Source organism: Quercus suber, unplaced genomic scaffold, assembly GCF_002906115.3.
Source record: "Quercus suber isolate HL8 unplaced genomic scaffold, Cork oak 2.0 scaffold_191, whole genome shotgun sequence".
Taxonomy (NCBI): Eukaryota; Viridiplantae; Streptophyta; class Magnoliopsida; order Fagales; family Fagaceae; genus Quercus; species Quercus suber.
In genome coordinates, this window is record NW_027069649.1 from 1,195,659 (window position 1) to 1,210,950 (window position 15,292).

Here is a 15,292-nt window from a genome sequence, read left to right on the forward strand (position 1 = left end):
TAATCTCTTTAGTCCAAAAATTTCTAAGCAGTTGGCTGGGCTGAGCACATTTTATCATTTCAACTATATCACAAAACGATGACATATCTAAGAGCAAAAAGGGTTCTAGGTTTTTTTTTTTTTTTTTTTTTTGATAATTTATTCTAGAGAGTTACAGCTGAAAATTCCATCCAACTGATAAATGTAAGCAGTGGGAGGGGAAAGAAGTGATAGAACAGATCAAATATGAAGTAAAAAAAATACAACAATCAATATGCAATTGGAAAAACTTAAATGCAGTTCATGATGAGATGATCAATAGCAAACCTGTTGTCCAGAGACATATGTTGGGATCGTTGAACTTCCCCAAGACTCAAAGCGGTAAACATCTAAGTAGTTTTTCTGGTCAAACAAGAAGCAAACAAGTCAAATACAAAAATCATCATCATTAATCCCAAAACCCATCCGTTTGGGAACCCGGGGGGGGGGGGGGGGGTGGGGTGGGGGAAGGGGGAGAAGAAGGTTTTAAAATAGTAATTTCATTTTAATTCCTAATTAAAATAGAAGACAGTTCTCTGTCCATTCAAGTAGAATATAGAGATCAATAAATCCAAGAAAGATCATGGGTCTCAAAGGCTGTTGCTAATTCAGCTTCCTAAATTAGAGTGTCATCAATTTTTTTTCTTTTAAGTGTTTATCAATTACAAACAGGATATTAAATTCTACCTTAGCGTAAAGCTGTAAAGCAGTTACCAACTAGAGTTCCATCTTTGATCAACACCAATTTTATTCTTTCTATTAATTACCTTTCGAGGTTTCTCTTTTTTTTGATAGGTAATAGATATTTTCATTAATAAAAAAAGTACATCATGTTCATGACAATGAATAGACTATACTTGAAAAAAAAAAAAAAATCACAGAGAAACAGAAACAGATTGCGGGAAATCAAATACGGAAATACATTGTGTAAAAGCCCAAGTCAAAATGTGAATTCAAAATGAATTGAAACAATGATGCAGCCATGCAAGATTGATTTGTTACTATTTCGCAAATTCATCTATTCAAGATTTATTTTATGGGAACCACGCATGAAGTCCAATTGAAGTAAAAGTCACATGGTTTTAACACAGTAGTCATATGTGTTTTAGGGTCAACAGTTTTTTCTTTGAGTTATTATTCTATCAGTTATGGTAAATTTTGTACTCGGGCAAATCTGTAATTTCTGACATTCCTACAAATTAAGGGAATTTTGGTAGTTTGGTTGAGTCTTGAATTTTCTTCTTCTTTTTGATAATTTGATCGTTAGGCTCCATACGATGGAAAGTGCCTTCCATCAAATGCTACAGGTCGTGGGGGAAGGAGGATTTGAATCTTAGATGTCTAGGTTGGAAAACACCAAGAAGTGTCAGTTAAGCTATAATGCTCTTGGCAGTTGAGTATAGAATTTTCTAAGGATCCTGAGTATCTTAGGTTTTAATTTCTTTGCGTCCAAGTTAATCTTTTATTATGTTTTTAGTTTATTAGCCAAACTAAAAGTCCAGTACTGATACAAGAAAGAGTCCCTCTTTTATAAATATAATCAGAGCCCCTTATTGTATTTGAGTTCAATGACTCAAAGAGAGGTAGAGTTGATTAATAAAATAGTGTGCTTTAAGCATTGAGGCATGTTGGCCTTCTTTTGTTATTTTCTCCCTTTCCCTTCTCTTGTCTCTTCTTTTCTTTCTCATGATATTGCTCATACAGCCCCTGAACACCCTAAGGTGTTCTTTGGTTTGGATTTTCAAAAACTACTCTAAAATACTAGAGATCCCAAATCGATTGTAATGATGCACAGAAAATCAGTAGGCTGAATGCTCCGAGCTTCAATGGGCTCTGAGTTATTTGGAAGGCCTAAAAAGAAAGAAACACACAATCAAAGGAGACCGGAGTGAACAGGCCAAGAACCTCCGAAGCTTAAGTCAAATTTCTCTCTTGAACTCAGGAATTCCAACATTGTGATTGGTAAAAACGTACCTTGAATTGATATGACTGAGTCCTTTTATAGTGAGTTTTGGAGTAGTTACTTGTTTGGTAACTTTCCAACGTGGGTGGAAGTTAAAAGGTTCAGACTTAGCTTCTATAACTACTATGAGAAGTTAAGAACTTAGTGAGAAGTTAAGAACTTAGTGGGAAGTTAGGGCGAAGAATAAGGAATTCACCCCCACTTTAGAACAATAGAATGTGGTCTGAATTATAAGTTTTGGGTAGAAATTCACTCTGAAAATCTATAAATGTTGGATGGTCATCTAGGTCACTTCGTGAGCTGGACGACCCTTCTGGTCTTGGACGACCTCTTCGAAGGCACTTATAAGCTAAATCTTCGTTATGACCCTGGATGTACAATATTATGGGTGGATGATCCTTCCTTGGACGACTTGACGGATGAATTGGAGATAGGCTAGTTTTTTGTTCACTACCAGATTGCATTTGGACAATGAAGTGATAGAAGAGATGATATACCATGCCATCATTACTCTTGTGCATACAATAATCCACAATAATCTGCTTCCTCGTAATCAAACCATCTACCCAAGAATTTTCCCTAAAGCAGCTGTTCAAAAAGGGGAAAAGGCTACTTTCAGGGGTGCCATGGACCATAAAATGGTATTCCAAAAGGATACTGCACTTGTAGGCCCTCTCAAAGGCGCGTAATAAGATCAACCATCTATAGACTACTTTGTTTCAACTTCCAATACATTATCTACTCTTCTCCTTCCTAACCCTCACTGAGTACAGCAACTCAAAAAGATATTCACCAAATCCTATTTCAAGCTGCTCTCATAAAAATAAAATTTCATCCACGGTCCTTCCTGTCATACCCAAATATGAAGCTACTGCTTCTCTTTCAACGGTTATACATTGAGATGGTTCGCATCACACCTAGGGGGCATGCAACACAACTTACAAGCATTACAGGAACACATGCACTCTTATATGTCAACAAAAAAATCTGTAGCTACCGTGCTCATTAAAAGCTAATGAGGATACTAGATACATAACACAAGTCTCTTCCTTTCTCCAGAAAGGACCAACTGTGTTAAGAAATGAGGCTAATCAAAGCACAAGCAAATCTTTTAATATAAATGACAGTACCCAGTGCATAAAATGGGGGTCTAAGAAAGATAATTGGTAAGCAACTACAAAATTTTATTATTTTTTCGAGAGGCTGATTCCCGGTCTATGTGATACAATTAATACAAATAAAGTTAGTGAGAACAACTGCTATTATTTGTGAATTAACAATATCCAAAATAAACCAAAGCGCTTTGAGTCTTGGGGAAGTTCAACGATCCCAACATATGTCTCTGGACAACAGGTTTGCTATTGATCATCTCATCATGAACTGCATTTAAGTTTTTCCAATTGCATATTGATTGTTGTATTTTTTTTACTTCATATTTGATCTGTTCTATCACTTCTTTCCCCTCCCACTGCTTACATTTATCAGTTGGATGGAATTTTCAGCTGTAACTCTCTAGAATAAATTATCAAAAAAAAAAAAAAAAAAAAAACCTAGAACCCTTTTTGCTCTTAGATATGTCATCGTTTTGTGATATAGTTGAAATGATAAAATGTGCTCAGCCCAGCCAACTGCTTAGAAATTTTTGGACTAAAGAGATTAAAATATTGACAAAGGTTTTAGCTAACTCATGGTAGAAATCAGTATTGTTAAAAGCGCGCTTAAGCACAAAGCGCACAGGCCTTGGGGCTTTTTCCCTCTAAAGCAAGGCGCCCTCTTAAAAGCTCACCTTAAGTGCACTTTTTAGAACTTTTTTATTAAGCACAAAGCTAGCTTTTTTGAGCTTTTTGTAAATTTAAAAAAAAAAAAATCCTTATTTGATTTTTAGCTTTAGATCTAAATATGTTTGATATAAGCCATATAAAAACTAATAGTATGGTGCTACCATACACCTAAGCCTACCTCTTTAGATATTTTAGACCTTTTGGACCACAACCACACAAAAATAAACACTCAACTTAAGCAACAGGTTCAAGTTCTAGTTCACAACACGCTTCTCATGATGGAGATGAAGATGATGAGGAAAATGATGAGGGCTACAAACAAACACTCAAGTCAAGCACACAAACAAACACTCAGGTCAAGTAACAAGTTCAAGTTCTAGTTCACAACATGCTCCTCATGATGGAGATGAAGATGATGAGGGCTACAAATCTTGTGATGACAATGATGATGGTCCCTTGCTTAATGGGGATGATGATTACGTAGATTAGGATTGCATTGCATATTTGCATTGATTTTGTTAGGCAAAGATATTTTGTTAGGCAAAGATAACATTACTTAACATTCTAGTACTTTTTAGCCTTTGCCTTTTTTGTTCTATACTTCTATTTTGACTCAACCATGTTTTGTAATCATGACCATCAAATATCATGCATATATTTTGTAAAGCACAAGAGAATTATATAAATGTTATATAAAATATTTTATTGTAATTTATATGATTAATTGATCACTTGATTGTTGTATTGACCATTAATCAATTTTTTTTTTTTTAATTTATTAATTTAAAAAAAAAAAAAATGTGCGCTTCACATCGATTAGGCGCGTGCTTGCACTTTGCGCCTAGGCTCTAGGAGGCCTTTGTGCTTAAGTGCGCTTTAACAACACCGGTAGAAATGAAGAAATAATGCAGTTCACATTATACAAGATACCATTAGTTAACTTGATAGTCTGTCTGAGTTTGTTTAGAACTGTGATGTTGTCCTTTTTCACATGCCATCTTTTCTTGTGATTACCATTCCATTTTGATATACCTTTAAGGATGTATCATCAATGATCCTCCCTTGGCTCTTTCCCGTGATTCGTATATCTTTTCAATAAAAGGAATTGAAAGAGTAAATTTTTTCAATTTGCATGATGACATTGTGTATGTTAAAATATGTTGTGGATTTTGATGTTGAGACTCTTGGGGTGGGGAGGGGAAGGGGGGGGGGAGTCCGGTTTGTATTATTGGAGATCATTTCTGAAAGTGATTATTTTTTGTGCTCTTCTTTAAGGGTCTTCTTTCTTTATTCTCGCTCCATACAAACAAATATGCATATGTGATTATCTATACTACTATTTAAGGAGTTTCTCCTGTTTGTATTCCTACTTTTTAATGCCCAAAATACCCTCAAATTCACTTGTTTAGAAAGTTTAAATAGTAGGGTTTGACATGTAAAATTAATATATATTTTTTTGATAGGTAATAAGAATAATATTAATCAGGATGAAAAAAACGAAGAAAGCAAATACAAGGTGTTCATGATGGTGAACATAAGAAAAAGCAACAAACAACAACAAGGGAAAAAACTTAAAATCATGACCATCAAATATCATGCATATATTTTGTAAAGTACAAGAGAATTATATAAATGTTTTATAAAATATTTTATTGTAATTTATATGATTAATTGATCACTTGATTGTTGTATTGACCATTAATCAAAATTTGTTTTTAAAATGTGCGCTTCACATTGATCAGGCGCGTGCTTGCACTTTGCGCCTAGGCTCTAGGAGGCCTTTGCACTTAAGTGCGCTTAGCGCTTTTAACAACACTAGTAGAAATGAAGAAATAATGCAGTTCACATTATACAAGATACCATTAGTTAACTTGATAGTCTGTCTGAGTTTGTTTAGAATTGTGATGTTGTCCTTTTTCACATGCCATCTTTTCTTGTGATTACCATTTCATTTTGATATCTTTTCAATAAAAGGAATTGAAAGAGTAAATTTTTTCAATTTGCATGATGACATAATGTATGTTAAAATATGTTGTGGATTTTGATGTTGAGACTCTTGGGGTGGGGAGGGGGAAAAGGGTGGGGGGGGGGAGTTCAGTTTGTATTATTGGAGATCATTTCTGAAAGTGATTATTTTTTGTGCTATTCTTTAAGGGTCTTCTTTCTTGATTCTCACTCCATACAAACAAATATGCATATGTGATTATCTATACTACTATTTAAGGGGTTTCTCTTGTTTGTATTCCTACTTTTTAATGCCCAAAATACCCTCAAATTCACTTGTTTAGAAAGTTTAAATAGAAGGGTTAGACATGTAAAATTAAAATTTTTTTTTGATAGGTAATAAGAATAATATTAATCAAGATGAAAAAAACGAAGAAAGCAAATACAAGGTGTTCATGATGGTGAACATAAGAAAAAAGCAACAAACAACAAGAAGGGAAAAAACTTAAGGTGTAATTCTAAGAGAAGAAGGAAACTCAATGATGGAAGAGCAATTCGAGGAGCCCCAACACCTAGACCAATAAAAAATGGTCTTCTGGCATAGAGTTTGTAATTGAACTAGTGATTTCTCAGTAGCCTCAAAAGAGCGCCGATTTCTTTCCGTCCAAACAATCCACGTCTAACAACCAGGATCCAAATTCCATATGTTCGAATTAATTTTAAAACTACTAAATTTTAGATAAATTTATAAAAGCAGTTTACAAGTACAAGTTTTTTTATTTTTATTTTTTATTTTTTTAACTCCCATATTCCCACTAACTTTATACTTCCAATAACAAGCAGTTACTTCATTCTACATGTCTCTCCATCTTTATCATCTTTTCTCTTTCTTCTTCAAATTCTAAAAAACAAATCCAATCTTGCACATTTATTCCCATGTTCTCACTAATTTCAAGGGAAGGCGATCACTCAAAACTCAATTAATATGGTATGATCATTCCGTTTTGTTTTTAACAAATTTCATTATATTGCTTTCTCTTTCCCTTTGTCTCTCTTTCTCTAATTGCTTTACAAAAAAAGAGTCCCATTGCATGTGCAAAGCGCATGTGATGAGGCTAGTTATTATTATTATTTTTTCATATCTTCTTTTCTTAAAGGATGTCTCATCCCTCAGACCTCTTCCATGAATAAGGGGGTAATCCTCATAAAATGAAGGGTAATACTAGTAGGATGAGCTAGTGTTTCAAGCAGCCAGATGAATTCATGAAGCTTCAAAATCATAGTCTAAAACTGAAACTTTGATTCTCTCGTCTAAAATTTATGAGAACTTGTTCCAGTTGTTTATGTATTTTTCTGTGGCTACTGTATATAGTTTTTCCAATGTCCACTGAATAAGACCACACAGATTTTATCATACAATTTTATGTTCTGAACCTTGAGGGTTAAACTTTGCTTTGACTTGTTTTATGTATCTTGAAATTTATTACATGTAATCTGGTTATTTTACAGTTTGTACCAACATCATTGACCCTAGATTCAGGAGTTACTAGACCGCCACCACTTCTGAGTGAAGCTGATCTGCTTAGTTGTATGGACAAGGTGAGGAAAATAGATACTTAATATGGATTGATTCTGGTATGTACTCCTTATTGTCTGAAATTTGGATGATCTATTCTCTAGTTAATCAGACAGTGATAATTGTCACTAAATTATTGCTCTCCTTTTGCCCTTTTTTTTTTGGATGTAGGAGGGCATTGGTACAGATGCAACGATGCATGATCACATAAAAAAGCTGCTTGATCGATTTTATGCGACTAAGGACCCAAACATGCGTTTCTCTCCAACTAATCTTGTAACTTCAGAGGCTCAAACTCTTTATGATATATTATTTGCTGTTTTGTCTAATAATTTTCTTTTTCTTTTTTTGATAAGTAATGAAATTTTTTATTAAAATATCAAAAAAAGAGAACCAAGTCTATAGGAAGTATACACTAGGGACAAGAACAATCAAATACACAAATTACTAGCATCCATCAAAGAAAAAATCAAATAAAATAGATTGATTGCCTCTTACTACAGACAACCAATCCAATAAAGTTTTGAAGAAGAAAAATTTAAGTTTAGAAATTGTCCTTTTAGAATCCTCAAAGCTCTGGTTATTTCTTTTGCACCAAATGCGCCACATCAAGCAACGAGGAACAGCAAATCATATACACCATTCTGATGTCACCTAAATTTCCCTTGCCAACAAGCTAAAAGTTCAACCACCGTCTTCGGCATTACGCAATGAATACCAAACAATCTTCTTAGGATCATCTGCTTAGGTTTCCTAATTCATTTATTGGTTCTTTGTATGGGGAAAAAAACTGAAGTAGCTATAGGTTTAGTATAGGTTTAGAATGGGATGTAGACTTTAGGAATGAAATAGTTGTCAAGCTGTCTATAGGTTTCCAACAAAGTAAATCTAACAGCCATTTTTTGCAATTTAGCCTCTGTTTGTTTCATTATAAAATGTTTTCCAACATGAAGTGTTTTTAGCATAAACATTTCTCTAGGTGTATGGTGCATTCTTGAAAATGCTTTGAAAAATATTTTCAGGTGTTTGCCCCTATGCAAAATGAAAAAAAAAATCTCACATCTCACAACCCAATCCACAAATCTTGCAACCCACTAGATCCATGCACCAACCAACAAAAATCCACCATATCAATGCACAACCTACCAGATCAGAGAAGCCTGGAGACCACAAGAAAACCCAGCCACCACCGCATACAGCAGAGATAGATTCCCATTGCGAGTCTCGATGATATTGATAGTGCTGTGAAAGGCCCTAGGCATGTTAGAGACTTCGTCTGATAGAACCTCATTGTCACATCAATAGTGTTGATAAACCTAGAGATCCATGCATTCTGGAGACTTTGTTGCCCGTTTGCCTAGGGATGGCAACGAGGCAGAGTGGGGCCAGATTATGGGTGCTTCGCTCCTACCCCATAGGGTAGTTACCCTGCCTGCCCCTCAAGAACCTCCCCATGTTAACCCACCCCACCCACACGGCCACACTTACTATAATAGTATAAAATTATACTTGCATTATATTGATCACACCAAATCAAACTATTTTTCACTTTGCAACTAAATAATAAACTAAAGTAATTACCAAGACAGTAAAAAAAAGTCTTCATATCCAAGCATTTTAATACTTAATAATAAAAGTTAGTAAGGATCTTAGGGTTGAAATATGAATAAAATAAAGGGTCATTTGTAAATATATGTGTGCAATCTAAATCTATACTTGTCCTGCCCCAGGGTGTAGGGTGAAAATGTCTCTGCATCCCCGCCCTTCCATTTCTGTGGGGCGGGGAAAATTGTGCTGGGGGGAGTAAATTGCCACCCTTAGTGGCCCTTATCATTGCTCGCTAGTAGAAGCTCCAAGGGTTTGTGTGAGAAAGAGATAAAAGAGTGTGAGAAATATAATTCAGCTGTCTGGGATTGATTGGGTCATGCTAGGTTTAGTTGCAAACTTACTTTGTTGTTGGCACCATTGGCTTGGGAAATATAATTCCGATATTTGGAACTTGGTACCAGGCTGTTTGATGTGGACTGTTTGGACCGAACATAATCAGCATTCTTTTGAGGATATCGNAAAAAAAAAAAAAAAAGCACACTTAGGTGTGCCTTTGTGCTTCTTCAAAAAGTGCCACAAAAGCATGCTTCAAGTGTGATTCATTAAATAAGCTTTGTTTTGACCAAGCAAAGTGCTTAGGCCTAAGGCTTTAAGTTTTGAGCTCTAAGTGCATTTAAGTGCGCTTTAACAACATTTTCAATTGCTGAGAAGCCCACAACCTCACCCGCAGTAGACCACAAGCCACACCCTAAAGACCAGTTGTGCTGTCATCAAAGCCAAGTCGTTAGCCTCCACTTTGTCATTGTCCAGCCCACCATGAAATATGCTTGATGGGTCAAGTTTCTCCCATCTTGGAAGAGTTAGTGTGGAGACCAATTTAGAGTCATTAGGCCATTAATGCTGATTGATTTTGTTGGACTTTTTTTTTTTGATGACGTGGAACCTCACCAAGGTAGGGCCCTTCGAACCTACCCCTGGCGAGTAAATCACGGTGGAGGTCAAACTCAAGATGTTTGGGCCTATAGCTCATCCCAAACCTGTAACCACTAGGCTGCACCTTGACGGGTGTTTGATTTTTTTTTTTTTTGATAGGTAATATAATAATAATTATTGATGAAAATGGAAAAAGAATCATACAATGTGTTCATGAGAATGAACACAACAAATCGCAAAACAGAATACCACATAAAAACAATCAAGAGACTAAACTAAGAGAAGAAAAAAATTGAGCAATAGAAGAACATTCTGTAAAACCCCAACACCGAGACCAATAAAAAAGACTTCTCTGGCACAGGCCTATTAACTCAACCAAAGGCTTCTTAGAATCTTCAAATGACCGACAATTATGCTCCATCCATATAGTCCACATCAAACATCTTGGAATTAAATTCCAAATATCTGAATCATGTTTCCCAAGCCAATAATTCCAACAAAATAATAATTCCGCCACAGAGCTAGGCAAGACCCACTGAATATTGAAAGCCTGAAGCATAAAAACCCATAAATAATTTGCCACATGACAGTGAATAAGGAGATGATCCATAGATTCCCCACTGCACCGGCATATACAACACCGATTTGCCAAAGGGCAACCTCTAAGCATGAGATTATTTGATTTTGTTGGACTTGATTGATCGTGATTGGTGCTAATTGATGTTATTAGAGAGATTTGATGGCTATTTGGACTTTATTTTCATATTTGATGTAATCTCATTATGATTTAAATTTTTTTTTTTCCATGTTTGATGTAATTTGGGAAGTCTGTTTAAAGGACCAAATGCTATTGTAAGCAGTTGAAACTGGATTTATAAATTTGGGTTGAGAGTCTTCTTCTAGTGCTTGGTGCTATTTCCAAGCAGGCTCACATATTGATTCCTGGGTTCCTATTATGTTTGGTGCTGATTCCAAGCAGTCCTAGGTGCCCATGCTTGGGTTCAATTTAAATTTTTTTTTTTTTTTTGTTTTATTTGTTTGATGCTGACGTTAAGCAATCCCTAAGTGCTGATTCCTAGGTCCTATCCCTTTCTTTTGTTCTTGTTTTGTTTCCCAAATAGAGTCCCTCCCTTAGAGTCTATTGTCCTGCATCACATTGGCCATGGGTTTCCTCTGTTCTGGCCACACAGCTTCAGTGGGGCTTCAAACTAGTGTGGGCTTATAGACTTATAGTTGATTTGGACTTTGCACTGTTTGAAATTAATGAGATGAACTATTCTTGCATGCATGGGCTTGCGAGGGATCTACTATGTCACAGGTCAATGGAGATACCACAACTCCAAACCCAACACTGTTGCTGTTTTTATTTTTGGGGGGTGGGGGGTTGGGGGGAGGGGGTGTGGAACTGAGTGCCTTAAGCAAAACCATGACAAAAATAGGAGTGGCTTGTGTGAGCGATTGGTCCTAATGACAGGCCTCGGTCCTAACGACGATTGAGTGGCACCACAACAATGATAGCGAGTGAAACAACTTGTAGATGGAGTTTTGGTGGTGGCACGATTATTGACACCAAAATATAGCTCCCTAGCCTGTTCCCACACAAGTTCTGCAGTAGGGAATAATTTACCTTAACATACATACATATTATTTATAGGCGGGTAATTACAATATTACAAATTTCCCCTCATACCTAATTGTAAAAATAGGTTTTGATTTTTTTTTTTTTGGTACCAAATATCACCAAGATACAACAGATAAGATGACAATGCTTTCATGCCTATTGACTATTGAGCCTCCTTTTCCAACAATCTGTCTTATGAACAACCGTCCTTGGCATCACCAATGAGACCCCAAATAAGAAAGGGATACAGGTCTAGAGCTTGGCAATAGAACAATGGCTGACTGACTCCAACCAAGGCTTCATTATAGGTCAAACAGAGGACTAGATAGAGACTCCTTTGAATGCGTTTCCTAAAAGGGGATGGACCGCCACAAGCCTTAACAAAGCTCCTACAGTTAGTTCCCTTTAATAAAGGTCAAACACAATTTCTTTATTGTAGAATTGATGGGAAATTTGAGAAGCTTAAAGAAAGAGAGAATTGAATAGAGAGAGAAAGTGGCAGCAGAGAGAGGGAGAAAGAAATCTCAACCTCAATTTGAGACTTGAGAGTAATTTTTATTCAATGGAAAAAATTACAATGGCCAAGCATGGCTATTTATACACCAAGGGGGTTGTTATGATGATGTTATGTTGACATCAATCCAATTACAAACCTCCCTAACATACTTATCAAAAAACAAAAAAAATTATGAACCTCCCTAACAAACTGTAGCTACACATGCATATAAATGATTAATCTCTTTCTTAAAATCACAAACTATATCTAGCATTTAACTACTATAACATTTATTTCACATGTCTAACTAACTTCTACAGCAATTATCCATATGTCTAAAATAATTTAGTCACGTCTTAAAAAAAGATACTTTGCTGGGTAGCTGATTTTGGTCACATCTATCATGCTTTTGTGGAGTAGTTGATTCAGCCACCTCATCATGCTCTAGTGGCATGGTTCGCAACCTCATCATTACATAATCGGCCACCTCATCATGCTTGCATCAATAATAAATTGGTTGGGTTTTGCATCCTAAGAATAATCCTTGGAGAAATTTTCTTTAGTTAGAATATTTACCAAATAAGAAATCACGACATTAGGAATTTGGAATTCAAACATCATATGCTTTGGTAGAATTCATTTTGATCTTTTGTTGCTAGCACCGTATCCAAAAGAATTTCATTTGTGAAGTGTATTTTTGGCTTATGTTTCCTTACAAAAACTTTTATCTTTGAGCACTTTAATCATATTCTTCTATAATTGCAAATGTAAGTAAACTCCAATGTCGATAAGTTGACACTCTGGAGAGCATGAAACCATGTCTTTATAGTTTTGTACAAAGCAGTATTGCTTTAAATTGATTTTCAGTTTATTATGATTTCAGGGTGAGGCACTTGTTATGGGATATGATGACATGGGGTAAGTAATTTAGTTTTTGTATTTAAAGATATAATAACATTGTCTTGAGATTCAATTTCATCTTATCTCAGATATGGAGGTCTTTTTTAGTTATAAACTGGTTGACTATGGAATCCATCGTTATCATAGTTGCATGTTATGTGTAGCGTAAGGTGCCATGGATGGTATATTAAGTATTGAAGAAGAAACAAGTTAACTAGTAACAATAAGTATGCCAATGATTTGACTTTTGTTTTGCTAGATATACATTTTTGTGCATGATGCCTTACAGATATCTTAAACACACAAATAGTCACATACATGCATGCATAAATTATTTATATATATATATATATATAATTAATTAATTAATTAATTAAATGTTTCATACATGTTTATAATTTTTAGCCAATGAACTTTATCTCAAATGGCCATTCCTCCCACAAGAATAGAGTGGAAGGTACTGGGTTCAAGACCCACTGTGCATTTGTAACTTATATAGTATTTATAATTTCATATGTTTTTATGTACATATGTATAATTCCTTCCTATAACATGGATGGTGTGTTCTACAATATATATCAAGACATTGATGTTTTATGTAGATGTTGCAACACATAAGTCACTGTGAGCATTTTTTTTAATAAGTTTTTAATTCCTTTTAACTTTCAGCCTTGCGACCCATAATGAGCAGTTTATAGACTAAAGGTTGAAATAACTTTTTTTCTTTTTATTAGTAGAGTATTTGGGCCATTAGCCATTGATAAAAATTTGTAGGGGGCTTTATTGAGAAAAAAAAAATTGTTTTCGTGAGTCAAAGAAAAAGAATATACTATTAATGCCATGGATTTTTTTTTTTTAGTTAAAGGATCAGTATATTAAAATGAGAGAACTACTATAGTACATGGGAAGAAAAATATTGTAACTCCCTAAAGAATTAAAATATGAAATTAAAAAGATCAACAACTTCTACAGAAGAAGAAGAATCAAGGCTGGCTAATATTTTTTTCCAAGATAGTGTAAGCTTTGATACCTATTGGCTGTGAGTTTTTATGCAATAATAATGAGTGTATGCAAAATTGAAATAGAAAAATACAAGAAACAATAAAACATGGAACACAAAGATTTACTTTGTTCAGCCTTAGGCCTTCATCAATGGGTGGTATCTAGGAGAAAGTTTCATTAAGAAAGTAGGAGATTATAAAAATGGTACAAAAGAACCCTTGCAAATCCCAAATATAACCATAGGGCTTGCTCTCACCACAAGAATTCCTAATTATTTAAACCTGGTGTGCTAAAGAACAAATCTGTGTTGAATAGTGAGCGTGACTGAGTATATATATGAGTCTAAGGCATGTGGTGTGTTGCAGTTGATATCAAAACTAAGTAGAATTTGGTTTACAAGTCCTTGTCGTTCACCACAAGCAAAAGAGGACAAAGACACAGTAAAATACTTGACCAAAATCATGCTCCCACCACAATGAAGTTCTCATGGATAGCGATTTAAGCAAAATCACATAGTGCCCTCCTCCATCATAATTACAATTATTCCATTCTCTCCTAATATTCTGCATAAGACATAACAGAGTAGCACCCCAAATTTAAGTCCTTGTCACTGTACCACATCTCCTTTTCCAACAAGTGAGAAGATCTGTCAATGTATTAGGCATCTCCATTCAACTCGAAAGGAAGAAATGACAAGTGCCCAGAGTTCTCTTGCTATCAAATAATATGAAGCAAAAGATGATCCACTATTTCTACACTTTCCTTACACATACAACACCAATCTACCACAATAATACGTCATTTGAGGAGAGTTTTTCCACTGTCAGAATTTCCCCAATGTCATGAAAGTATTTCACTTTACATTAATATTTAACTATAGTGAACTTATAGATCCTATCAAGAATTGGACAGAAACTTTATGTTTAGTGTATTCTGAAGAATATTTGGTAAGAGTATATTTTTGTGTCTACACAAAAACATCCATAATAATATATATGGCTTTGTATATGTAAATGGAAAGAAAGAAAATGATTACACATAAAAGTGAGCTGTATATATTATTCAGCCCTCTTACTATTTATTCTTTATCTCGAAAGGGTCATTACAATAGGACAAGGAATATCCTTTGATATAACAACCGGGAGGGACAGCTGGTAGGGACACATCAACACCAGGAAACTTCCTAAAGGCTTCTAATTCTTCTAGAAGAGTACAACCCACCCATCACAATGTTATAGTAACATTTTCCATTTTTTTCTGACACTCCCCCCGCATGCTGTCATATAGGTCCAGCTTGAAACGTATAGACTTTGAACGACTCCTACACAGTGCCTTGGTAAAGACATCAACAAGAGGGCTGAAATTTACTTGAACTGGCTGAAACTTGGTCTATATCAGTCAAAATAGAAGTTGTACCTGAACCGACTGAAGCAGTCTGTACCGGCCAAAAAGATTTGAAACCAAGCAAAGCCAAACATAGACTTTATCCAGGTTAGGCTATCTTTATCCT

At 35.1% G+C, this 15,292-nt stretch overlaps 1 protein-coding gene across 1 annotated transcript in view; it reads left to right on the top strand.

The window, feature by feature from the left end:
• LOC112029290 (DNA topoisomerase 3-alpha) overlaps positions 1-12,798 on the top strand; it is a gene marked incomplete at its 3' end in the record, with an annotated part of 17,737 nt that extends 4,939 nt beyond the window's left edge. The window contains 4 exon segments of the mRNA XM_065778805.1: positions 3,281-3,334; positions 7,216-7,305; positions 7,454-7,558; positions 12,764-12,798. Coding sequence (XP_065634877.1) covers positions 3,281-3,334; positions 7,216-7,305; positions 7,454-7,558; positions 12,764-12,798 — 284 coding nt within the window.
• Between the last annotated feature and the right edge of the window lie 2,494 nt (positions 12,799-15,292).